The 24,361-nt window shown below is 55.0% G+C and overlaps 1 protein-coding gene across 1 annotated transcript; it reads right to left on the minus strand.

Annotated features, from left to right (window-relative positions):
* Positions 1 to 1,204: 1,204 nt before the first annotated feature.
* LOC142882025 (unconventional myosin-VI-like) lies at positions 1,205 to 23,621 on the minus strand. The gene is given in 36 exon segments (XM_076016480.1): positions 1,205 to 1,986; positions 2,792 to 3,010; positions 4,069 to 4,200; positions 4,385 to 4,488; positions 5,329 to 5,367; positions 5,557 to 5,592; positions 6,552 to 6,590; positions 6,733 to 6,890; positions 7,227 to 7,305; positions 7,734 to 7,942; positions 8,124 to 8,274; positions 8,631 to 8,721; positions 8,895 to 9,024; positions 9,137 to 9,214; positions 9,313 to 9,443; positions 9,787 to 9,880; positions 10,046 to 10,084; positions 10,481 to 10,651; positions 10,729 to 10,824; positions 10,924 to 10,947; positions 10,949 to 11,061; positions 11,159 to 11,231; positions 12,481 to 12,572; positions 12,656 to 12,813; positions 12,953 to 13,097; positions 13,351 to 13,531; positions 13,869 to 13,949; positions 14,257 to 14,421; positions 14,811 to 14,908; positions 15,030 to 15,085; positions 15,213 to 15,318; positions 15,554 to 15,683; positions 16,319 to 16,392; positions 16,492 to 16,561; positions 17,091 to 17,235; positions 23,434 to 23,621. Coding segments are annotated over 35 exon segments (3,879 nt in total). The 5' UTR covers positions 17,208 to 17,235; positions 23,434 to 23,621; the 3' UTR covers positions 1,205 to 1,786.
* Between the last annotated feature and the right edge of the window lie 740 nt (positions 23,622 to 24,361).

A 24,361-nucleotide genomic window follows, 5' to 3' on the forward strand; every position in this document is an offset into this window, starting at 1 on the left:
AACTACCAGAAAACTTCTCATCACTGCCAGATCTTTTTTTAGCCAGTGAATGCAGTGCAATTCCGTAGTTTAATGTTTTTCTTTTTATTCTGTTGTTTTTTTTAAACGTTTTTTTTCCACCTCATGAAGGAACTGGACTAAAAAAAAAAAAAAAAAAAATGTATTTATTGTTCTTATTAATATTTATAACTGCGGCTGTAGAGTCACACCTGTCGAGCATTAGCATGAGCATGAGCATGAGCATTAGCATGAGCCACGGCACTGCCTCAGTTTCCACTCCACTTCCCGGCAGGATGAAAACCGTGCCCCCCCCCACCCTCCCCACACACCCCACGGAACTCTCGCTGTAAATCAACACAAACGTTGCGGTGCGGTTGTGTTGTGGTGTCGTGTCGTGTCGTGTCGCCGCAGCGTGCGAGACGGTTGTAAAAACATGTGAGCAGTAAAAGTGTTGCCGCTGCGTCGACTCTTTATTGGCTGACAGGAGGACGACGAGGACACAGTGGAGTGGAAACACGGAATGATTTTATTCATCTGTTAGACATCGGCGTTAGAAAAACTGACGGTTGAGGTGGGGGTGGGAGGGGGGAAATCGCAGCAGGTGGGCGGAGCTTCACGCCGATGCACAAATCAGCCGCGTCGGCGCGGCAAAATATTCACATTGTTGCGCTGAGAAAAAAAGAGCTAAATTAAACTGGCTGAGGTCAGAGGTCAGCGTCGGCTGTTAGCGTGAAAAACTGGCCAATGAGGACGCTTGCGTTTCCGAGGTGGGAGGGGCCAGCTGGTTAGCGGGCCAGCTGGGATCTGGAGCGGAGCTCTCAGCCGGGTTTTATTGCTTCTCGGAAAGAATTCCAATTGTCGGAGCGCCGGCTGACGATCGGAGGAGGAGCGACTTCCAAAGAGTGACTCCGCCCACCAGGGAGGCCAAACAAACAGGAAGTGGATGAGCTGATCTCAAAATGAAACACCTCTGCTGGAGTGTTGCGTCGAAAGCTTTGCATAAATTATCTTCAAATCATTCAGGAGGAGGAGGAGGAGGAGGAGAAAAGACAAAAGCACGACCTGGCGGGGGCGCCAGAGAGCAAGTTTGGTCTCGGAATCACGGAATCAAAACTAATGACGAGGAGGAGGAGGAGGGGGAGGAAGAGGAGGAGGAATCAACGAGGTCAGAGGTTACATTCGGTCAGAGAGACGACGAAAAAAGCAAAATTAAGACTTTAATCAGGATGAGGCGGTGATGTGGGCGGGGCTTCTGTAGGGGGCGTGGTCAGGAAGGAGGACGATGATTGGACCCTGTGGGAGGAGCGTTAAGGCCTCGAAATAACCACACAACCGCGCTCTTATTTTGCAAGATTCTTTTTTTTTTGTTTGTTTCTGCATAGGCTTCTTCTTCTTCTTCCGCTGCCGCAGGCCCCGCCCCCTCGGGGTGGAGGGAGGGGTTATCGTTGAGGGGGTGTGGCGGAGGGGGGGGAGGAGCCAGACGCCAGCAAGAGAGAAAAAAAAACAAGGAGAGAAGGAACCGACATGAAGGAAGGAAAAAGAAAGCACTGGTGCGTTTGGTCCCGTTGCAAGCGGCTAGCCCCACCCCCCGCATTCTTTAGCCCCGCCCCTCCGTGTGGGGAGGTGTGGGAGGAGCTAAACGGCAGCCAGAGAAACCGAAAAAGCAACGAGAGCTGGAAAAGGAAGAAAGGAAACTAAGCGCTGGTGCGTTTGGTCCCGTCGCTAGCGGCTAGCTAGCGGCTAGCCCCGCCCCCCGCTCCTCCAGCCCCGCCCCCGGGCCGGGCGGTCACTTGAAGGCGCTCTGCAGCATGGCGGTGGCGTATGTGGGCCTAGCCTGGCGGCTCTCGATGGCGCCCCGCAGGTAGGTGACGCCGCCGCAGCGCTCCCAGATCTCCTCGAACTGCCGGGGCAGAATCTCAGCACCGCGCTTCCTGGACAGACCCGTCTCCTCCAGGCCCAGCTCACACATCTCCATGTCGTCCTTCCCTGCAGCACAGCAGCACAGCAGCACAGCACAGCAGCCAATCAGCACAGCCGGGACAGCTCTGCTTAGTCACTCCTTCCTTTCTTTCTCTTCTTCCTTCCTTCCTTCCTTCCTTCCTCCTTCCTTCCTTTCCTCCTTCTTTCTCTTCCTTCCTTTTCTTTCTTCCTTCCTTTTCTTTCTTTCCTTCTTCCTTCCTTCCTTTCTTTTCTTTCTTCCTTCTTTCCTTTCTTCCTTTCCTCCTTCTTTCCTTTCTTCCTTTCCTCCTTCCTTCTGTCCTTCCTTTCCTCCTTCCTTCTGTCCTTCCTTTCTTCCTTTCCTCCTTCCTTCCGTCCTTCCTTTCTTCCGTCCTTCCTTTCTTTCTTCCGTCCTTCCTTTCTTTCTTCCGTCCTTCCTATCTTTCTTCCTTTCCTCCTTCCTTCCTTCCGTCCTTCCTTTCTTTCTTTCCTTCTTCCTTCCTTTTCTTTCTTCCTTCCTTCCTTTTCCTTCTTCCTTCCTTCCTTTCTTTCCTTCTTCCTTCCTTCTTCCTTCCTTTCTTCCTTTCCTCCTTCCTTCCGTCCCTTCCTTTCTTCCTTCCTTCCATCCTTCCTTTCTTTCTTCTTTTCTTCCTTCCTTTCTTTCTTCCTTCCTTCCTTCCTTCCTTCCGTCCTTCCTTTCTTTCTCTCTTCATTCATTCACTCCTTCCCTTCATTTGTTCCTTTCTTCATTGCCTACTCCCTTTTTTCCTTCCTTTCTTTCCTCTTTCCTTTCATTCATTCACTGTGAGTGTGTGCGAGTGTGTGTGTGTGTGTGTGGTGCTGCAGTACCCACCGGCCACCAGCAGGATGGGCTGCTTGTCGGGGTGCAGCTCCATCTGCCGGGCGATCCAGGGCCCGTCGAAGTGTGCGTACCACCAGCCCTTCTTCTTGGCCTGCGGCTCCTTGTACTGGTCGCCCGGCCGGATGAACGGGATGCGGAAGTAGCGCTGCTGCCGGTTCAGCACCGCCTCGTGCTGCCGGGCCGGGATGGGCGGCGCCGGGTTCTGCTGGGCTGTGGTTGGACGGAGAGGTGTTTGAGTTTGCTTTTCTCGGTTTTTTCGTTGAGTTTTGGGGGTTACGTTGTGTTTTTTTTTTAAGGTCACAGCGACAAAAGGTCAACAAACTCAAAGCGCTAGTTGTAGTTAGCTTAGGCTTAGCATTAAAGGCCACACGGTCGACCTGGAGAGACTCTCGTTGGAAACCTGGAGCAACTTTGATTGACTTGTCAAAATGAGCTACATGTCTATATGCTAAGCTAAGCTAGGCTAGGCTAGGCTATACAAAGCAACAGTAAGCAGGAACAGGAAGCAGTTCAAACGTCTCCTGACCACACAGGAAGCGAGGAAGGAGACGCGGCGCTAGCGCGCTACGTGCTAACACTGCTGTTAGTGTCTTTCTACAGGCTCCCCCTGCAGGACAGAGAGGGAAACTGCACCACCAGAGAGCACCAGCACCACCGTTAGCCACCCCACTAGCAGGTAGCAGGGGGGGGGGGGGCTGCCCCCCCAGCCCTCACCATCACCCTCAGCCACACCCACTCCCTGGAGCACCCCTCGCCTCGTCAGCAGGGGGAGGAGTTAGTGGGGGCGGGGTGGCAGCAGGGGGGAGGGGCGGGGGGGGGGGGCGGAGTCACTTACAGGCTGCTCTCAGCGGCGGCGCACAACCTGGAAGCAAACATGGCAAGTCACACGAGAGAAACAGGAAGTGATGCAAGACGGGGGAAAGATGGCCGACAGGAGGGTGAGGCCCGGCTGACAGGAAGTGAAGCCGGGTCGGGTCACAACATCCGTCTGCAGCAGCAGCAGCAGCAGCAACAGCCGTGACTCTTGTCTCATCCTCCTCACCGGCCAATCAGCTGCCAGCAGAGGTGGCGGAGCTGCCCGTCGCCATGGCAACAGGCGAGGGGGGGGGCTCTGAGTGCCGACCGGGGGGATGAGTCACTGAACCCACCGGCCGTGACAGGAAGTAGGAGGGTCAGGAAGTGGGCCGGACAGAAAGAGGGCGGGGCAGGAACTGGACGAGTCAGGAATTGGACGGTACAGGAAGTGGGCGGGACAGGAAGTGACCTACCGTAGTCAGTGATGGACTTGGGCGCCCGCTGCACCGCCTCCGAGTTCCTCTTCTTGTTCTTGGACTTCCAGGTGTGGTAAACCTTGAGGCGGCGGTGGAACTCCTCCCTGCAGGCCGCCAGCAGCTCGATGTCTGCGGCACAGACAGGAAGTCAGCGGCACAGACAGGAAGTCAGCGGCGGCGTTGGTCTCGCACCAGAGCCCAGACCCAGAGAGAGTGAGCAGGAAGTGAGCAGGAAGTTGGGAGTTCCTTCCTTCCTTCCTTCCTTCCTCAGGACACCGCCCCCTGCTGGCCGCCCTGCAGTCCCTGAACTCACCACACGAGGTGTTGATGGCGTCCCGCAGCTCGGCGTACTTCCACTTGCTCAGCTCGTACTGCTTGGCGCCGGCCGCCGCCTTGGTGGCCTGAACCTGCGGACCTCTGACACAGGAAGTGGAGCAGAGAGGAGACAGGAAGTTAGCGACAAGTGGGGGTGAGGCTGGGGCTGGGGGGAAGAGGGCGGAGCTTAGGGGCAGCGCGCCACCTTTGCTGCAAACAGTCTGGGATAGTTGATAGGAAGGAGGAAAGTGGGCGGAGCTTACAGACACAGAAAGACAGGTAGCGTAGCATTAGCCTGTAGTGTCTGCCAGCAGTGTGTCTGTGGGCTAACAACGAACAATGCTAGTCATTCATTAGTAAAATATATTATTTTTTTTTTCATAAAAACTTTTCTCGATCATTCATTGGTTGGCTGCAAAAAACAAACCCTCTTCCCGCTAAGCTCCGCCCACCTGGTCAAATACGACAGGTTAAATACAGCTCACTGCAGCTAGAGGGCAACATAGAGGGAGGGGGCGGGGTCAGACTGCTACAGGTGTCAGAGAGAGAGAGAGAGAGAGAGAGAGAGAGAGAGCTAAAGGTGAGAGGACGACATCACAGGCCACGCCCCTTCAGCCTGCCAGGGGGCGGAGCGCTGCGACACATGTCGCAAAACGTTAACAGGAAGCTGGAGGCGGAGCCAAGCAGGCTCAGTAAAAATCCTATTGGCTCCCACTCGTCAGAGAAAGAGAGAGAAGAGCTAGCTAGCATTAGCTGCTAGCATTAACCCAGCAGCCAGCAGGGGGCGCTGTGTGAGCGTGAGGGGAGGAAGGCGGTTCATTGATTGTATAATGTTGATCGTTTCTGAGGGGTTTTTTTCAAAATGTCAATCAGCGACTCGTCAGTTGGATTTTTGACTCAACGCCGAAACGAACGAACGAACCAGCGGCGGTTTGAACCCACCGAGCCAGAAGTTCTGTCATTTCCTTGGCCATCTCCTCCCTGCAAACACCACGGAGTCGCTTCAGTTCAAATGATCCACTTCAATCAAGATCATCCCATTCAATACAAGTGATCTGATTCAATTCTATAAATGTAATCCGAGTCAATCCACACAACAAATCAAAACAGCTCTCAACTCCCGCTGAACGATGCTAAGCTAAGCTAGCCACGTGGTCACCTGACACCTACATGGTCAGACTCTTGAGTTTGGGGCCTTTGGGAATGCTGCAGAGAGAGAGAGAGTCACATGGTTACACAACCAGGAGGCTGGACCGGCCAATCAGGACAAGGAGGCGGTCCTTGTCTCATGTGATCAACCCGACGGGTCGCAGGTGCAATCTCTGCACCGACCGACCAATCACCACAGAGGAGCATATAATTTCCCCCAACCCTCTCCACCAATCAGGACGAGGGGGCGGTTCCACAACTTCATCACTTCATTAATGATCAAACAAAATGTGGAGTGAATGAATCATCTGAACGGAGTGAATCATTTTCACAGAGCCGATCGTTTGAATGAGTGGATCATCTGAACGGTGCAAATCATCTGAATGGAGTGACAGAACTGGATTGATTGAATCATCTGAACAGAGTGGATCATCCGAACGGAGTGGATCATCTGAACAGAGTGGATCAGCTGAACGAAGCAAATCATCCAAACGGAGTGGATCATCTGAACGGAGTGGATCAGCTGAACGAATTGAGTCATCTGAATGTAGTGAATCAGCTGAATGGAGTGGTTCATTTGAACAGAGTGAACCATCTGAACAGTAAATCATTTGAACAGAGTGGATCAACTGAACGGAGTGAATCATCTCTACAGTGTGGACCATCCGAACCGAGTGAATCATCTGAACCGAGTGAATCATCTGAACAGTGTGGACCATCCGAACCGAGTGAATCATCTGAACCGAGTGAATCATCTGAAACAGCGTGGACCATCCGAACCGAGTGAATCATCTGAACCGAGTGAATCATCTGAAACAGCGTGGACCATCCGAACCAAGTGAATCATCTGAACCAAGTGTATCATCTGAGCGGAGTGAATTGGCAGTTACAGATCAGTGGTTAGTTTGTGCTCAGCTGGCTGGCAGCTTGTTACAGCATGCAGGGTGGTTGGGGGGGGGGGGGCTAGGTCACAAGAGGGGGCGGGGCTAGGTCACATGACAGTGGGCGGGTCTTACGCTGCTCTCTCTGGGGACGATGGCAGCGACGAGCCGTTACTGGGGGGAAGAAAGAAACAAGGCGGTTAAACAGGATCCCAGCGGGTTCCTCCCACAGGAAGTCAGGCGAGCTGACAGGAAGTGAGGTCGTCCTGTTGAAGGTGAGGGGGCGGGGAGAGGGGGGAGGGGTGGGCGGGCTCACCTGCGCAGGCCGTCGCCCGCCGCCTCCTCGGGGATGAGCTCCGACTCGCTCTGGGCGATCCGCAGCGCCAGCTCGCGGTCCCGCCGCTCCTGCTCCAGCACCGCCTGCCGGCCCGCCTCCTCCTCCCGCTCCACCTGCAGCTGCAGCTCCATCTCCTCCTGCACACACACACACACACACACATTTTGTCACAACACTGCAGCGTAGTGATACCTAGACAAACTAGTCCCGCCCTGCAGCCCCCAGCAGCCAATCAGATGCGAGTATCGGCTGCAGGAATCCCTGTGAGAGGCTCCGCCTACTTCCACCCAGTGGAGCCTCGTCACCTTTAAACCTGCTTCAGGGATTATTGGGGCCCCTCCCCCTCCCTGCCCTTGTGACCCGGTCCAGACCAATCAGGTTCATCTTGGAGGCTTCCAGCAGGTCTCGTCTGTGAAGAGGCGTTAAACCCCGCCCACACACACACCTGGCCCCTCCCCCTTTTTCACACACACCTGAATCCTGCGCTCCTCCTCCTCCCTCTTCTTCCTCTCCTCCTCCTCCTGCTTCCTCTTCAGCTCCATCTCCGATTTCCTGCGTGTGGGGGAGGGGGGGCAAAGATTAGACTCTGCTGACATCATCACCGTGTGTGTGACCTCTGCCGTGACCTTGGGTCGGTGCTGTGTAGCCATAAGAGGCAGAGCGGCGTCACTAATGTCTGCGGATAGCGGTTAGCGGTTGATGATTGGTGTGTGTGTGTGTGTGTGTGTGTGTGTGTGTGTGTGTGTGTGTGTGTGTTGGTGGCGGGGGGGTGGGGTCTCCAGGTCTCCCCTCGCCTGATTGGTCACACGTCCATGAGGGAAACTGCTTGCTGGAAACCTCCTCCTCCTCCTCCTCCTCCTCCTCCCACATCCTCCTCCTCTTCCTCCTGACCTCCGACCTTCCGCTCGACCTCAACCCGCTCACGTCGGCCAACCGCGGATCTCCGTTCACCTAAGCCCCGCCCCCCTGCTCCAACTCACAGGCGGCGGTTGGTCTCCTCCTGCTGCCGCTGCTGCTCCTCCTGCTCCCTGCGCTGCCGCTCCTTGTCCATCTCCTCCTGGATGCGCCGCAGCCGCTCGCGCTCCTCCTCCTCCTTCCTCTTGTTCTGCATGGCCGTCAGCAGCTTCTCCGAGCGGCTCACCAGCGCCTTGTACTGGTGGTCGATGTCCAGGCGGCTCATGGTGGTGGTCTGGAAGGAAGGAAGGAAGGAGAGAAGCCCCGCCCCCCTCAGGTCAGACCAGGGGTAGGCAACCTGTGGCCCGGGGGCCTTATGATGTCCCATGAGGTGGTTCACCATCCAAAACACTCAAGTGGCTCCACCCCTCTTTGGGTTAGACCAGCAATAATATGGCCCCGCCCCCTCCACTCACCTTGATCTTGGCCATGAGGGCGTCGATGGCGGCGTCCAGCTCCTGCGCCTGCTTGCTCATTTCCTTCTTGCCCTCCTTGAGGCCGCCCACCACCTCGTTGATGCTGCTCATCCTGTTCTTCAGGCCGCGCACCTTCACCAGCCCGTCGATGCTGCAGCACAGCCAGGGCACACTTAGCGGCTAGGCTAGGCTAAGGCTGCATTAGCATGCTGCTGGGAGGGAGTAGGAGGGACTGATGTGGGGAGGGGTTAAAGGAGGGGGGAAAGGGGAGGGGCATAAGGAGGGCAGGTGGAGGGGCTTCAGGAGGGGAAAAGGGGAGGGGCTTCAGGAGGGGGTGAAAGGGGGGCTTAAGGAGGGGGGAAGGGGAGAGGCTCAAGGAGGGAAAGGGGAGGGGCTTAAAGAGGGGAGGTGTAGGGGCTTCAGGAGGGGGAAAGGGGAGTGGCTTAAGGAGGGGGAAAGGGGAGGGGCTAAGGGCAGTAAAGGGGAGGGGCTTAGGGAGGGACCCACCGTGGTTTGTGCTTCTTCCTGCAGAGCCACATCCGAACCGTCTTCTGCATCATGATGCAGGCGCCGGTACGATACAGGATCTTGTACTTCACTGGAGGAGGGCAGGAGGCGGAGTTTGGGGGAGAGGGGGGCGACAAAGAGTCAGATTGTAGGAAGAAACACAGGTGACTCAAAGGTCCTCATCAGCTTCCTGATGCCTAGCGGTTGCTAGGCTAGGCTAGGCTAGGCAAAGCAAAGCTAAGCAAGTGGGAGGGCGGGGCTTACACTTGATGACGGACAGCGCGCACCACTGCACCTTCTTCCAGCGGCTGTGGATCAGCCACTTGTTGACCTTCTTGACCAGCTCGGCCAGGTGCTCCGGGTCCGACTTCATGATCTGGTCAAACTCTGCAAACTGGGGGGCGGGGCAGAGACATGGCAGGTCAGTGGGCAGGGCTACCACCAGTCAGTGTGTGTGTGTGTGTGTGTGTGTGTGTGTGTGTGTGTGTGTGTGTGTGTGTGTGTACCTTCCCCGGCCTGAAGAACACCCTGGTCAGACCAAACTTGTAGTCGTTCTCGTTCAGCCCCAGTGCCATGAACAGAGCCTGTCACACACACACACAGCAGCAACGCGTTGTTAGCAGGATGCTACGCTAACAGCGGCACAGAACCCCCCCCCCCCCCCCTCCTCCAGTGGGCGGACCTTGCAGAAGAGGCGGGGGTCCAGGCGGCTCAGCTTGGCCGGCAGGTACTTCTGGTACATGTTGTAGAGCTCGTGGAAGGGCGCTCGCGACGGGAAGCCGCCCTGCATCAGGTCCAGCACCGACACCATGCCTGCAGGAGCCACACAGAGAGGCCGTCAGGGAGTGTACAGGAAGTCCCGCCCCCCGCCACAGGAAGTCCCACCCACACATCTCTCTTCACTGTACACAAACGAGTTTCTCTGTTTTCAGCCCAGATGTGATGACACAGCTTCTCGCAGCCACGCTAATGATGCTAATGATGCTAATGATGCTAATAAAGCTAACGGACTGAACAAGACGGTCTTTGCGACCGTCGGCATTGCTGCCACTCTAGAAAACTACCAGCGTATTCTAGTGATAATTTTCATGTTGTTTTGTGAAGGTTGTACAGGAAGTGGGACAGGAAGTGGGACAGGAAGTGGCTGAGGACTGACCAGAGCACTGCAGCTGCGAGAGGATCTGAGCTCCTTCAAACTGGTGGCTGACCATCTTCAGGTTGGGTTTGATGCAGCGGACGAAGCTGGAGCCCTGCAGAGAGAGAGAGAGGGCGAGAGAGAGAGAGAGAGAGAGAGAGAGAGAGAGAGAGAGAGAGAGAGAGAGAGGGAGGAAGGGACGTGGCCCCTGGCTGATCAGCACCACCCAGAGGGGAGGAGAGGAGGTAGCAGAAGTTAGTCGTCGAGGAAGAAGTCTGACCGTGCTACGGAGCTTCTCCAGGAGGACGTTCAGCTGGGTCTGCATGAGAGAGAGAGAGAGAGAGAGAGAGAGAGGAGGGAGAGAGAGAGAGGGAAAGAGAGAGAGAGGGAGAGAGAGAGAGGGAAAGAGAGAGGGAGGGAGTGAGAGAGAGAGAGAGAGAGAGGGAGGGAGAGAGAGAGAGAGAGAGAGGGAAAGAGAGAGAGAGAGGGAAAGAGAGAGGGAGGGAGAGAGGGAGAGAGAGAGAGAGAGAGAGTCAGAGGACAGGAAGTGGAGGCGGAATCACTTCCGGTTCAAGCTCCTCCCACTTGCCTCTCTGTCTCTAACCTTGGATTTGTTCACGTCGAGGCTTTAAATTCTGAGATTCTGGAAGCGGTTTGACGGACATTCCAGCTCGTGAAGCCCCAGACCCCGCCCCCCGAGGCCAGCCCCGCCCACCTTGAACTTGTTGCCGACGCTGATGAAGCTCAGCTTGCCGGCCTTCTGCCTGCCGTCCTTGCCGCTGCTGGAGGAGCTGAAGAGGCCCCTGATGAAGGCGTCCTTGGACTCGCTCACCAGGACCTCCAGGGACGAGTGCAGCGCGTCGTTGTTCTTCTCCACAAACTTGGTCTGCAAACAAAGCGGTTGGTTGGAGTCACCGACGACGGCGACGTCGACAGAGTGGACCAAAGTGTCCCTGAACGCACCGTCTCGTAGCACACGGCTCCCGCAAAGTGTCTGATGATGAAGCCCTCGTCGTCCCTCACGTTCCTGTGGACGGCCAGCTTGGACTTCCTGGGGACCTGAGGGGACACACATGCTAAGTGCTAATGCTAAGGAGAAGAACGTGAAGAAGAAGAAGCAGAAGCAGCAGCAGCAGCGTGACTTCCTATCCCGCTCACCGTCAGCCGGAAGTGGTTCTTGTGCGTTCTTGTGCTTGCTGTGCACGGTGTCGGTGAAGTGCTGGTCGCTGGGCTGAGGCAGGCGGTTCTCCTCGTCCAGGATGTCCAGGACGCCCACCAGCTTGGCCTCCACCAGGTCTGGAGGAGCAACAGGAGCAGAGCAGCCACAGTCAGGAGACAAGAACTTCCTGCAGGAGCTCAAACAGGATCAGAGGGACGGAAACCGCAGAGGTACCGATGCAGTCCTGGTTGTCCACATAGTGGACCTCGTTGACCCCCAGACCCTCCCGCTGGTACAGCTCCTGCTCCTGGAGGACACAAGACACACGGAGGTCAGTGGAGACACAGCAGCAGCAGCAGCAGCAGCAGCAGCAGCAGCTCTGAGCAGCACCGCTGCTTCTGGTGGTTGGACCCAGCATCACCTTTAGCATCACCTGTAGCATTGCCCTTAATGTCAACATTAGCATTAGCCTTAGCAAAAGGAGAACATGAAGAAGAACACGAAGAAGAACGTTCGCTAAAGATGATGCTAATGTTGCCCTTAACGTCAACCTTAGCGTCATCTTTAGCATGAGCCTTAGCATCACCTTCAGTGTCATACTCTTTAGCATCGCTCTTATTAACGTCGTCACTCTTAGCAACACTGCGCTCAGCATGACCACCCTGATTAGCGTCACCCTTAGCAACAGTGGCAGGAGAGAAACAGGAAGTGGTTGTCATGGTGAGGAGGAGCTGAGGTGTGTGTGTGTGTGTGTGTGTGTGCGCACCTGACCAACCCCTAATTTGACCAGTGTCGCCCCCCAGTGCCCCCGCCCCCTCCCCCGGTGTCTCCCTCTTCTAACTGGGCCGGTGCTGCAGACTCAGAGCGCAGCTGGAGCTGCAGCAGCAGACTTGTGTTTCTGCTGCTGCTGCTGCAGCCGCAGCTCAGGGTCGCCGCTAAACGCTGCTTTGTCAAAACACTCCATCCTGCGCTGCTGCGGGGGCTGATGGAGGTCGGCGAGCGTTTGAGTGGCTTTCACTTCATTATGTTGGAGACCTCGGCTGGGAGAAAACGCCGCCGCCCGCGCTCATTATGCAGCGGCGGCGGCGGCAGCGGCGGCTGTGGCTGTTGCTAAGAGCAGCAGAAGAGACGCCGTGTCACCCCAGTCAAACCCTCAGCGACATCATCAGAGGGGCTTCTGGGAAAACAACAATCATCTGCCAAACAGGCCACAGACAGTCTGAGGGAGGCGGTCCGGACCAGGGGTTGGACCACTGTTGGACCGGTGGGGCCACAATACAGCTGCAGCGTTGTAGTTTGTCCGTGCCTGAACTAGGACCACACCAGAACCACATAGAACCTCATAGAACCACCACCAGAACATCTAGAATCACCCCAGAACCACCTCCTGGAACTACGCCACGCCCACCAGGAGGAGGAGGAGACCAAGTCCCTCCCAAAACCAGAGAAGAAGACCAGACCACACCCACCCAGCCAGAGAAGAAGACCACACCCACCCAGCCAGAGAAGAAGACCAGACCACACCCACCCAGCCAGAGAAGAAGAAGACCTCTCACCTCCTTCAGGATGCGCTCATTGAAGAACTGCTGCAGCTTCTCATTACAGTAGTTGATGCAGAACTGCTCAAAGCTGTTGTGCTCAAAGTACTCTGTGGGGGGGAGGAGTCAGAAGGACAGGCAGTCAGGAGATGGAGGAGGAGGAGGGGGAGGAGGAGAAGGAGGAGGAGCCCACCAAAGCCGGCGATGTCCAGCACGCCGATGAAGTTGGCGGAGGAGTCGAAGGGGAAGCACTGGTTGACCCTGGTGACCACGTGGTCGAAGAGGCGGCTGTAGACGGCCTTGCCCAGGGCGTCACGGGCGTTGTTGGCCTGCTCCACCTTCAGAGGAACCCTGGAGACACGGAGACACGGCAGGAGGTCAGAGAAGGTTCACGGTGAGCACCAGAGTAGACAACCAGCTGGAGAACCAGCGGAAGGTGGCGCTGGGACCTCTGTGCGTCAGTGTGTGTGTGTGTGTGTGTTGCTCTCACCTGATGACAGTGCCCTTGGCGCCCCCTGCTGTGGTCTGCATGACCCTGGAGGTCAGACTGACCCTGAGGTCGTCCTGCTCCAGGCCCAGCAGCTCAGCGCAGTGCTTCACCGTCTCGGCCGACTGCTTCTGGATGGTGCAGCCACCTGCAACCCCCGAGCCCGCCAGCAGAGGGCCACAGTGAGCTCAGACAATCACCACGAGGACTTAGCTCCCCCCTGCAGGGGTGGAGTCTGTGATACGCCACTAGAAAACTGTACTATGGCTAACTGAGGCTAACTGTGGCTAGCTTGGGCTAACTGAGGTTAGCTGTGGCCAGATGTGGCCAACTGAGGCTAAATAGGGATAACTGGGGCTAACTGAGGCTATCTCTGGCTAGCTGGGGCTAGCTGGGCTCACCTGAGGTGCTGCCGGCCTCCTCGAAGTTGACGTTGCCCAGGTGCAGCACTCCGGCCACCACCCTGAACAGGTCCAGCTTCTCCGAGTCGTCCAGGCCGATCTTCTTCATGGCCACGCTCATCCGCGTGAAGTCGCCCTGGTCGTCCAGCAGGGGGTCCTTCAGGGGGCCTGCCTTGGTGTGCTGCAGGAGACACACACACACACACACACACACTCAAGGGGGAGGAGCCACAAGGGGGCGCTGTGACGGCAGAGTCTTAAAAAATTCCTCTGGAGGAGGACGAGCTAACGAGGCTACTTCCTGTCTCAGCTCCTCCACTTCCTGTTGAGGGGAGGAAGGAAGGTTTGTCTGCGAGTAGGGGAGAGGAGGAGGAAAAGGGAGCAGGTGGAGGAAGATGAGGAGGAGGAAGAGGTGGAGGTGGGAGTGGATGAGGAGCAGGAGGAAGAGGAGGAAGAAGAGGGGCAGGAGGTTGCAGGAGGAGGAGCCCGGTGCTGATGCTGATGAAGGAGATTGGTACCTCGGCGCTCTTGCGGTTCTGCAGGATGGTTTTGTCCGACTCCTTGGAGGCAAAGTACCGGGTGCATCCTCGGTTCAGGTACTGAAACACACACACACACACACACACACACACACACACACACACACACACACACACACACACACACACACACACACACACACACACACACACAATCATGACATGTTCTCACGTTTACTCCTTTGGAGAACGTGACAAGACTGAGGGCTGCTTCCATCTCACACACACACACACACACACTAAAAGCCGCTGTGAGTGTGAGACAGGCGGCTGGGCTCAGGAGCGGCTCGCTGCTGCCCCCTGGTGGACAAAACACACACATACACCTACACAGTCTCACACACGCGCCCCCTGGTGGCCATCCTACCCTGTAGGTGTCTGGGGAGCTCAGGTGGAACTTCTTCCTGATGTCCTCTGGAGCTCCAGCACACAGCCGGTAGAAGATGTGGTAGTTCCTCTCCTCCGAGCTCTGCCTGCAGATCCTCGACTTCTCCAGCAGGTAGTGCGACACGAAGCCGCCCACCACCGCGTTCTGGTGGCACACACACACACACACACACACACACACACACACACACACACACACACACACACACACACACACACACACACACACACACACACACACACACACACATTTTAAAACCCGATGTGGCCCACCAGTCAAACTTGTCCTACCCCTGATCTAGACGGTCTGGGGTGGTTCTAGTAGTGGTTCTAGGAGGGTCTATGAGGTTCTAGGTGGTTCTGGATGATTCTGGTGATGGTTCTAGATGGTTCTGGGTGGTTCTGTGGTGATTCTAGGTAGTGCTAGTTGATTCTAGGGTGGTTCTGGGAAGTTCTGGGGTGGTTCTATGTGGTTCTGGGTGGTTCTGGTGATGGTTCTAGGCCATGCATGAGCAAACTACGAAACCTCCTCACCTTCTCGTTGAAGTGGATCTCCACAAACTTGCCGAAGCGGCTGCTGTTGTTGTTGCGGACGGTCTTGGCGTTTCCAAAAGCCTCCAGCAGGGGGTTGGCTGTGTAGGGGAGGGGGGAGAGGGCAGAGAGGAGGGGGGGGGGATACACAGGTGAGACCAGTGGCGCCAGTAAGTCAGTGGGATCTGGTGACAAAAGACTTCCTGCTGAGGCCACGCCCACCTTCCACGATCCTCTCGTCGATGTCCTGGCCCGTCCCATACGAGGTGGTCAGGTACCTGAAGAACACAGGGGGGGAGGGGCTGCCGTCAGTCCTCCTGACTCCGCCCACACTCAGCCTGACTCCGCCCACAGTGGCAGGGGCGGGACTCTCCTCCTCCACTTCCTCTTCCTTCCCCTCCTCACCTGAGCACAAACTTGGTGTTCTCCGTCTTCCCGGCGCCCGACTCTCCAGACACGATGATGGACTGACTCATCTTCAGCACCTTCATGTCCCGGTAGGTCTTGTCAGCTGCACAACCACACACACGCACACAGACACACAGACACACACACACACAGGCAGGCAGTGAGCAGCAGCAGCGGCAGCTGTGGGAACCACAGACTCCGAGCTCCACCTGGTGGACGCATCAGAAACTACAGCAGAGCCTCTTGAAGCTCCTTTCAGAGGCTCTCCGAGGCGGTTCGGCGTAGAGAAGGTCGTTCCTGCGGCCGACCGCTGTCAAGGTCGGCTGAAGGTCGCTCACCGATGGCGTAGACGTGCGGCGGCAGCGTCCCCAGGGAGCGGCCGCGGTACTTCTTGATGGTGTCTGGAGAGTAGAGCTTCGGGATGTCGTAGTAGGGGTTGACCGCGATCAGGATGTTGGCCACGAAGGTCTGGAGGAGGAGGAGGAGGTGGAGTTGGAGGAGGAGGAGAAGGAGGAGGATGGAGTAAAGGTAGAGGAGGTGGAGGAGGAGGTGGTGGAGGAGGAGGAAAAGAAGGAAGAGGATGGAGTAAAGGTAGAGGAGGTGGAGGAGGAGGAGGAGGAGAAGGAAGAGGATGGAGTAAAGGTAGAGGAGGAGGAGGAGGAGGTGGAGGAGAAGGAGGAGGATGGAGTAAAGGTAGAGGAGGTGGAGGAGGAGGAGAAGGAGGAGGATGGAGTAAAGGTAGAGGAGGTGGAGGAGGAGGAGGAGGAGGAGAAGGAAGAGGATGGAGTAAAGGTAGAGGAGGAGGAGGTGGAGGAGGAGGAGAAGGAGGAGGATGGAGTAAAGGTAGAGGAGGTGGAGGAGGAGGAGGAGAAGGAAGAGGATGGAGTAAAGGTAGAGGAGGAGGAGGAGGAGGAGGAGTAAAGGTCAATACACAAAGTCTGTGCTGCAGTTCTTCTCTCCTCCACTAGATGTCAGCGTCCCACTGAAGATGACTGACAGGTGGAGGGAGCCAGAGTTCCTGAAGCTGACCTGAGTGTGTGTGCGTGTGCGTGTGCGTGTGCGTGTGCGTGTTGATGATGATGATGATGATGATGAAGACTCACGTAGATCTTGTCTTTGCTGTATCTGACGCGGACGTTGTTGAGCAGCGTGGCTTCGTTCAGGTACATGAGAGAACCTGCAGAGGACAACAACACAACACACACAACACTCAGCCAGGAGACACACAACACTGTGAGGACGCACAACACTCAGCCAGGAGACACACAACACTCACAGTTGTCCTCCACATGTTTTTTGACGTCGTCTTCAGCAGGAAACACCTGGTTGACTGGAGCCAAGAACGTCTGAGGAGGAGCAGAGAGGAGGTGGTCAGAGGAGCAGGAGGAGAGGAGGAGGTGGGAGGAGCAGGAGGAGCAGGAGGAGGAGAGGAGCAGGTGGGAGGAGCAGGAGGAGGAGAGGAAGAGCAGGAGGAGGTGAGGAGGAGCAGGAGGAGTAGAGAGGAGCAGGAGGTATGAAGAGCAGGAGGTGGGAGGAGGAGATGGATGAGGAGGACAAGTAAAGAGGAGCAGGAGGAGGAGAGGAGGACCAGGGGGGTGGGAGGAGGTGAGAGGAGTAGAGAGGAGCAGGAGGAGGAGGAGGAGCACGATGAGGAGGAGGAGGAGGAGCAGGAGGAGGTTCCTGGTTGGAACCAGGCCGGGGCGTCCCTCCCTGCAGGTCATGTGACTGAGCCGACCAGAGTCATGTGACCTGAAGGGAGAAGCCCCGCCCACACAGCTTCACACACCTCGATGCAAGGCACGGTCTGCCAGCTGGTCATGTGACCAGTGTGTGTGTGCCAGCGCTGCCCCCCGGTGGCCGCTGCAGGAACCTCACCTTGCCCTTCTGCTTGAGGGGCTCGATGGTCAGGCTGTCGGCCCCGATGTCCACGATGGTGCCCAGCTGGAACCCGTCGGCCGGGTGCGGCGCCCACACCGGCTTCCCGTCCTCCATGGCGCCGCTCTAGAGGCCCTGCAGGGAACTACAACGACAACAACACAACGTTACATCCATCCAGTCGACACACTATTGGACAAGACACACAAAAAAACACCGTGAGGAAAAGCTTCCATGAAGAAGGAAGCTCCTGACTTCCAAAACGAGGTCACATGACCACCCGGGTTAGAAAAAAAAAGAGCCAATCGCAGCCGCCACACACACACACACACACACACACACAGACACACACAATCTAATTTTACAGCTGAAACGGGGACGTGAGGTTAATTACGGTCCAAAGGTTGTTGTTGAGATAATGTTGGGCCTGGACAACCAACCTCAGCAGCAGCAGCAACAGTAGCACCAGCAGCAGCAGTAGCAGCAGCAGCAGCAGCAGCAGCAGCAGCAGTAGCAGCAGCAGCAGCAGCAGCAGCAGCAACAGCAACAGCAGCAGCAACAGCAGCAGCAGCAGCAGCAGCAGTAGCAGCAGCAGCAGCAGCAGCAACAGTAGCACCAGCAGCAGCAGCAGCAACAGTAGCACCAGCAGCAGCAGCAGCAGCAGCAGCAGCAGCAGCAGCAGCAGCAGCAGCAGATCTTCACAACAAAACCTGACCAACAACAACACAACATTGAGTGAAGCGGTCGGACAACAATCCTGCTGCACTGAACCACAAACACCAGGAGCCTCATGAAGAGTGTGACACACACACACACACACACACACACACCCCCCCTCACACACACCCTCACACACACCCTCACACACACCCAGGACATTCCATCATCAGTGTGTGTGTGTGTGTGTGTGTGTGGCCTGCTGAGCTTCCACCAGGTGGCACCAGAGGACTGGAGCACTTCCTGTCAGCTGACTGTGATGGCAGGAAGTGACCAAGAGAATCATCAACCTGGTGATCACATGACCTCAGACACACCACCAACTAACAGGCCAGAAAGCCAAGCCCCACCCACTGCCACAACGCATCACTTCCTGTGGACGCCTCTCACTGCTGGAACCCCCCCACCCCCCACCCCCCTCTCTCTCTCTCTCCAGACTGAGGCCCTCTGTCTCTCGCCCACTGACCTCATCAGTGTCGTGGTGGGTCAGAGGGGCGGAGCCACATCAGGACACTGAGACCAGATTTCAATGACATCACAGAGGGGAGGGGGGGAGGAGTGCTTCTGAGTGGCACTGCAACCAGCCAGCAGGGGGTGCGTGAGGACCGATGCCTTCATGCTCAGTGGGAGCAGCGGCCGTCCCCTCTCTCTCCCCCTCTTCCCCTCCCCCTCCCAGATGGATTCCCTGCCGACCCACATGACTCCCCCCCCCCCCTTCCCCACAGCCCCTCCCTCACTCAGACAATCAGCTGATTGTGGGGAGTGCGAGGGCCGACGCCGCGATGCGTTCAGGGACAAGGGAGAGCGTAAGCAGCCCAGCCAGGCAGACTGTGGACCTGGTGGCTTAGCTGTTAGCTTAGCTTTAGCACTGAGCAAACAGGAGGTGGAGCCACGCCCACCGCACCACCTGGACAGGTGTGGTTCAGGTTGACAGGTAAACCCGTCTCTAATTCTCACACACACACACACACACACACACACACACACACACACACACACACACACACACACACACACACCTGCTCCCAGTGGACCAATGATGATGATGATGATGTCAGCAGAAGTTTCCTGAAGGTGCTAATCTTTCACAGTCCAGGTGAACCATTAACCACCACACACACACACACACACACACACACACACACACACACACACACACACACACACACACACACACACACACACACACACACACACACACACACACCTCTTCTTTAAATATTTCCTTACACCTGCTGGCTATAGCCTTGGTGGAGGAAGCTCCCTGCTAACAGCTACCTGCTAACCCTTAGCAGGTTTTGGGTCAATTCTAGCAGATGTAATTTAGCTAGGTAGCCAGTTTAGCCTGTGATGCTAAGAGTTAGCATTGACTTGATCTCGTCTCCGCGGATGTTTTGGCCCCTTTGGACAAAAACTCCCAGCAGGCAGCGGGACGGCGCTAACCTGCTAAACACACCGACCGAGGCGACAGTGTGCAGACGGGGAGCAGCACACACAACCTGGAGCAACCTTCACCCAAAGGCATTCTGGGGGAAAAAAAAATACACACACACACACACACACACACACACACACACACACACACACACACACACACACACACACACACACACACACACACACTGCGATGCAAAGAAAAACTGACCTACAAAACAAGCGTTTCATCCCGGACGGGTTGTGCAACGCACACACACAATCATGAGTGTGTGTGAGAGTGTGTGTGTGTGTGTGCCGAGCAGACTGCTAAATATAGCCAGCAGGAGGCGACGGCGACCAAGCGCAAAAAGAAGCTCCTAATATCAGAAACATGAATAAAACATCAGATCAGAGACTCTCTGGAACAAAGACAGCGCCCTCTACTGGCAAGAAAATCAAAGCAACATAGGTCTGACTGGCAGTGGGCGGAGCCTGTGAGTAACCTGGCCTTGGTCTGCCATCGCGAGGGAAAGTAAAAATAAACCAATAAAAAGGCTCTCGCCTGCGCTTCCTCCTCCAGGCCTTCGGGTGGCGCCAACAAACCGGTTGAGAGGCCACGGGGTCCCGGCTGGAATCTGGAGCGTCAGCGGGAGGAGCGATGGAGGATTAACTGGGCTCAAAGTCTCAGGCTAACGACTGGTGGTGGTGGTGGTGGCGGTGGCGACACACACACACACACACACACACACACACACACACACACACACACACACACACACACACACACACACACACACACACACACACACACACACACACACACACACACACCTCGTGCTCTGCCGTGCTGCTCGTTGCCCAGAATTCAAGGTGTGAGTGGAGGTGGAAGGAGGGGGGCGGGGGGGCTTCCCTGCCTGCCGGCCCCTTGGCTCAAAGGTCAACGACCTGCAGAGGTCAGCTGACACAGCAGTGACAAAGAGCTTTGCGCTGAAACCATTCAGCTGCCAGTCGGCTGCAGACACACAGCCACTCCAGGTGTGTGTGTGTGTGTGTGTGTGTGTGTGTGTGTGTGTGTGTGTGTGTGTGTGTTTGTTTGGACACACCCTATGAATTGAATGTCTTTTCTTTCATTCTCACGACTGTTGACGTTGCACAGTTTGTCACTGAAGGCACCGGAACTCCGACTGAACACCTGGAACGATGGAGGAAACAATAAAAGTGTTTCTAACTCAAATAAGTTTTATTTTGAAATTCTTCCAAATAGCCTCCTTTCATAGAAAGCATATTTAGAGTTATTGAAGGTTTCTTCTTCTTCTTCTTCTTCTTCTTCTTCCAGTCTCCAGACCACGAGAAGAGAAAAAATAAATATTCCAGGAAGGAGATTTTGAATGAAATTGTCGTGGATAAAGTGGGACATTGAAAAGACTGCGTCCAACTTTACGTCTGTTCGGAAGACAAACGCAGGCAAACTTGGAGGAGGTTGCCCACCAGGTTCACCCACAGCAAAATTTAGATTTTTACTCACGAAATCACGTCTTCTTTTACGTCGACTTTATTCTCGAAAATTTCAACGTTATTCGAGAATGGGAAAAAAAAAAGAAAAGTATCTTCATTTTTTGCTCTTCTTCTTGTGGCCCTAATCCTCTTCCGTAGCAGTGAGAGAATGCAGAAACCTGCAAGGCATTATGGGTCGGCAGAGCCAGATGTGGCCATATGTGACGAAGGCCTTTCATCATAAGTGCCGATGAACAAAAAGCCCTCAACCTGACCTGTGTGTGTGTGTGTGTGTGTGTGTGTGTGTGTGTGTGTGTGTGTGTGTGTGTGTGTGTGTGAGCAGACAGTGTGTCAGCAGACACTGTTGGTCAATGTGGCCAAGACTAATTCAGCTCATGTTGCCCTGATTACAGGTCCCGACGGGGCGCCACCTCACAGCTTTAGCGCCACACACACACACACACACACACACACACACACACACACACACACACACACACACACACACACACACACACACACACACACACACACACGTCGGCGCCATCCGAAGGCCCGGAGGAGGAAATGCAGGCGAGAGCAGTGGGGCACCGACTGTAGGAGCCAATTTCTACTTATTTTAATTATCTTTCCTTGATTTATAGTTGCCCTTTAAGTCAAGTCCCTGCCATTCAGACCTATGGTTGGGTTTTTTTTTCTGCTGGTAGAGGGCGCTGTCTTGTTCCAGAGAGTCTCTGTTTCTAAACATTAGGAGCTTCTTGCGCTCGGTCGCCATCGCCTCCTGCTGGCTATACTTAGCGGTATGCACGACACACACACACACACACACACACACACACACACACACACACACACACACACACACACACACACACACACACAGGAAGCAAACCAACGGTGAAGACCGACATCGGTCACTACCGCAGTTTGGAGGCCAGACAGCGAACATGTAGGGGGGCGGGGCTTATCCTCATCACCATTTCATTGGCTGAAAAAAAAGATCCCTCAGGTTCTTTGAAACACATCCCCGAATCTCTTCCAGGAATTCTCCTCTTGACCTTTGACCCCCTCCCTCTTCTCCAGCAGCAGCAGCAGCAGCAGCAGCAGCCACTTCCTCCTCATTGTTAGCCAAGCCGCCTGATTGGTCCTCCACTGAAACACTGGACTGGACTGTCCAACAAACGCATAGAAAAAAAAAAAAACAAGAAGAAAGATGGAAAAAAAAAAAAAACAACAGCTGATGCTGGCGGGCCATTACCCACAATGCACAGCGCACCTTTACATTCCAACAAGTTTTTACGGCGTCCATTCGCCGGCAGAGGCGGCGGGCAATTAAAGGGCCATTTACCCAGAGTTCTTTGCCAACCCGCTGATCCAATAATCATCAATGGGGAGACTTTGATCCCAACAGGAGGAAGGAGCGGCGGGTTACAGCCAGCGCGCACTAAAACACACCGTGACATCATATCATAAAGCGGTGCGAGCGACACCATAAAGACGCTGGACGGGAGGGAGCAAAGGTCAAAGTCCCGTCAGTCAGGAGGCCCATGAAGCAGCAACGGCCACATATGAAATCCATGAATCAGCCCGAGACAGAGAGGGAAGACAAAGGAGGCCAGGTAGTGGAGCTCCACGACCTCGACAAACACACACACACACACACACACACACACGCGCACACACACACACACACGCGCACAAAGCCTGGAGCATCAACACAATAAAGAACAGAGAGCTCTTATGTAACACAACACATGAAACCACAGCAGAGGAAGAGACCACACTGTCCCACAGCACGCCCATTGATTCTGTGTGTGTGTGTGTGTGTGTGTGTGTGTGTGTGTGTGCGTGCGTGTGTGATCTGACATGTTGGTGCTGCTGCTGTCCAAGCACACCGCCGTGAACGCACCACTGACTTCTGCTGCCAGGCTCGGTCTAATGTGACGAGGCTCGCCCCCTCACCCCTCTCCGGCTGGCCGTTCAAAAGTCCCATTCAAAGCCACTCCATTTGGGATCTCTGCCTCCGTCGGGACACACACGCACCATCCCGACAGTGAATCGTCACTTTTTCTAATGCGGGAGACGGCATCCTTTAAATCGGCGTGCATCGTAGCAGCCGTGCGTGTGAATATCGCGGAATCTCAGGTGGAAAAGTGTGCTTTGTCTGTTGTTTCGTGCCGAGCTCGCCGGTTGGAGGACACCTTCAAGTGGCAGCGGCGACGCCGGTTGATAACAACACATAAATCAAAGCCTCGTCATTAAAAACAACAGTAAGGGTGAATTATTTCCGCGCCGAACTTTAGAGTGGAACGCATTCCATCGAAATATCTACAAAACGGGGTGATTTTTAACGCGACACCGTGAAACGCTGCGCCTGAAATATGCAAATGACCCTCCGCTCCAATGGAGTCAGGTGCCGGCTGTTTCCAACAAAGCTAGGCGACTCCCAGCCCGGCTTGTCTCGATAATACATCAGATGTTTAGCACGGCGGAGAGACGGAGGGACAAAAGCACGTTTTTTTATTGAATTAAAGTTTTTTAAAAAAGGCCCATTTTGAACTCGGGGCTCCCGGCTGTGTGTCGACGCTTCTCCCCGGGGCTGCTGCTGCTGCTGCCGCCGCCGCCACACTGCGTGTTGACAGCCGCTCCGTGCTGCTAACTCCCGGAGCCCCGGCTTGCTAGCCTCCACCTCCCCCCGGTGAGTCGCACTCCTTACCTCGGTGCACACTGCGGCGCTGTGACGGTCTCGGCTTCGGTTCCCCTCCAGCAGAGAGAGATGTGCACGTCGTCCCCCCGAACACAGCCGTGCGTGCCGGGCTCCTCCTGAGGATCGATGTCCGCCTTCCTGCCTCCCTGCCTGGGCCACACTCTCCCCGCCCTGCAGCCTCACACTCCCGCAGAGATCCTGGGAAAACTGGCCCGTGACGTCACGACGTGGCTAAATAGCGGTGGAGCCTGTGACGACCTGCAGGGGGCGTCCTGCGGATCATGGAGATCTTTTCTCAAGTTATAAAATACACACAAAAGAAACCTAAAGTGTGTATTCAAGCAGAAATCGAACACGATCCATGTCTATTTTTAAATTTAATTCAATTTAATTTAATTTAATTTAATTATTAGCGTCCCCCATCAAACTCACACGCTTGTCTCATACATATTTTTAATTTGCTCACTCCCACCCACCCACACACCACCACCTTGTTGCAACTTTATACATTCTAAATCACACTAACACCAACAACAAACAAACAAACAGAACAAAGAAAAAAACACAACACACACAAAACAAAAGCGAACCAACAAAGCGCCTTCGGGACCCCCTCGGTTGCTCCAATTCAGTCTTTTACTGTTTCGTTCATATGGTTAACACTTAGAACAACATGAAATGCTAGAGACATTACAATAATTATTTTCTTAATGAAGGTATTATGCAACACATTGAAAAAGTTGGTAAACGGTTAATGTCATTCCGTTAAAAAATATATGATATATATATTCTGTACTCTCACTTTGGAGGTAAACTCGGCTCAGTAGCAAAACAAAAATGATTTGAATTAAAACACAGACGCATAACATTTAAAACAAAGCCACTGTTACATGTTTTATACCCTTAACAAATGACACAAATTCAACAACTGTTGCTC

The sequence above is a fragment of the Nelusetta ayraudi genome, unplaced genomic scaffold (genome assembly GCF_046127955.1).
Source record: "Nelusetta ayraudi isolate G7.1 ecotype Tasmania unplaced genomic scaffold, CSIRO-AGI_Nayr_v1 ptg000229l, whole genome shotgun sequence".
Taxonomy (NCBI): domain Eukaryota; kingdom Metazoa; phylum Chordata; class Actinopteri; order Tetraodontiformes; family Monacanthidae; genus Nelusetta; species Nelusetta ayraudi.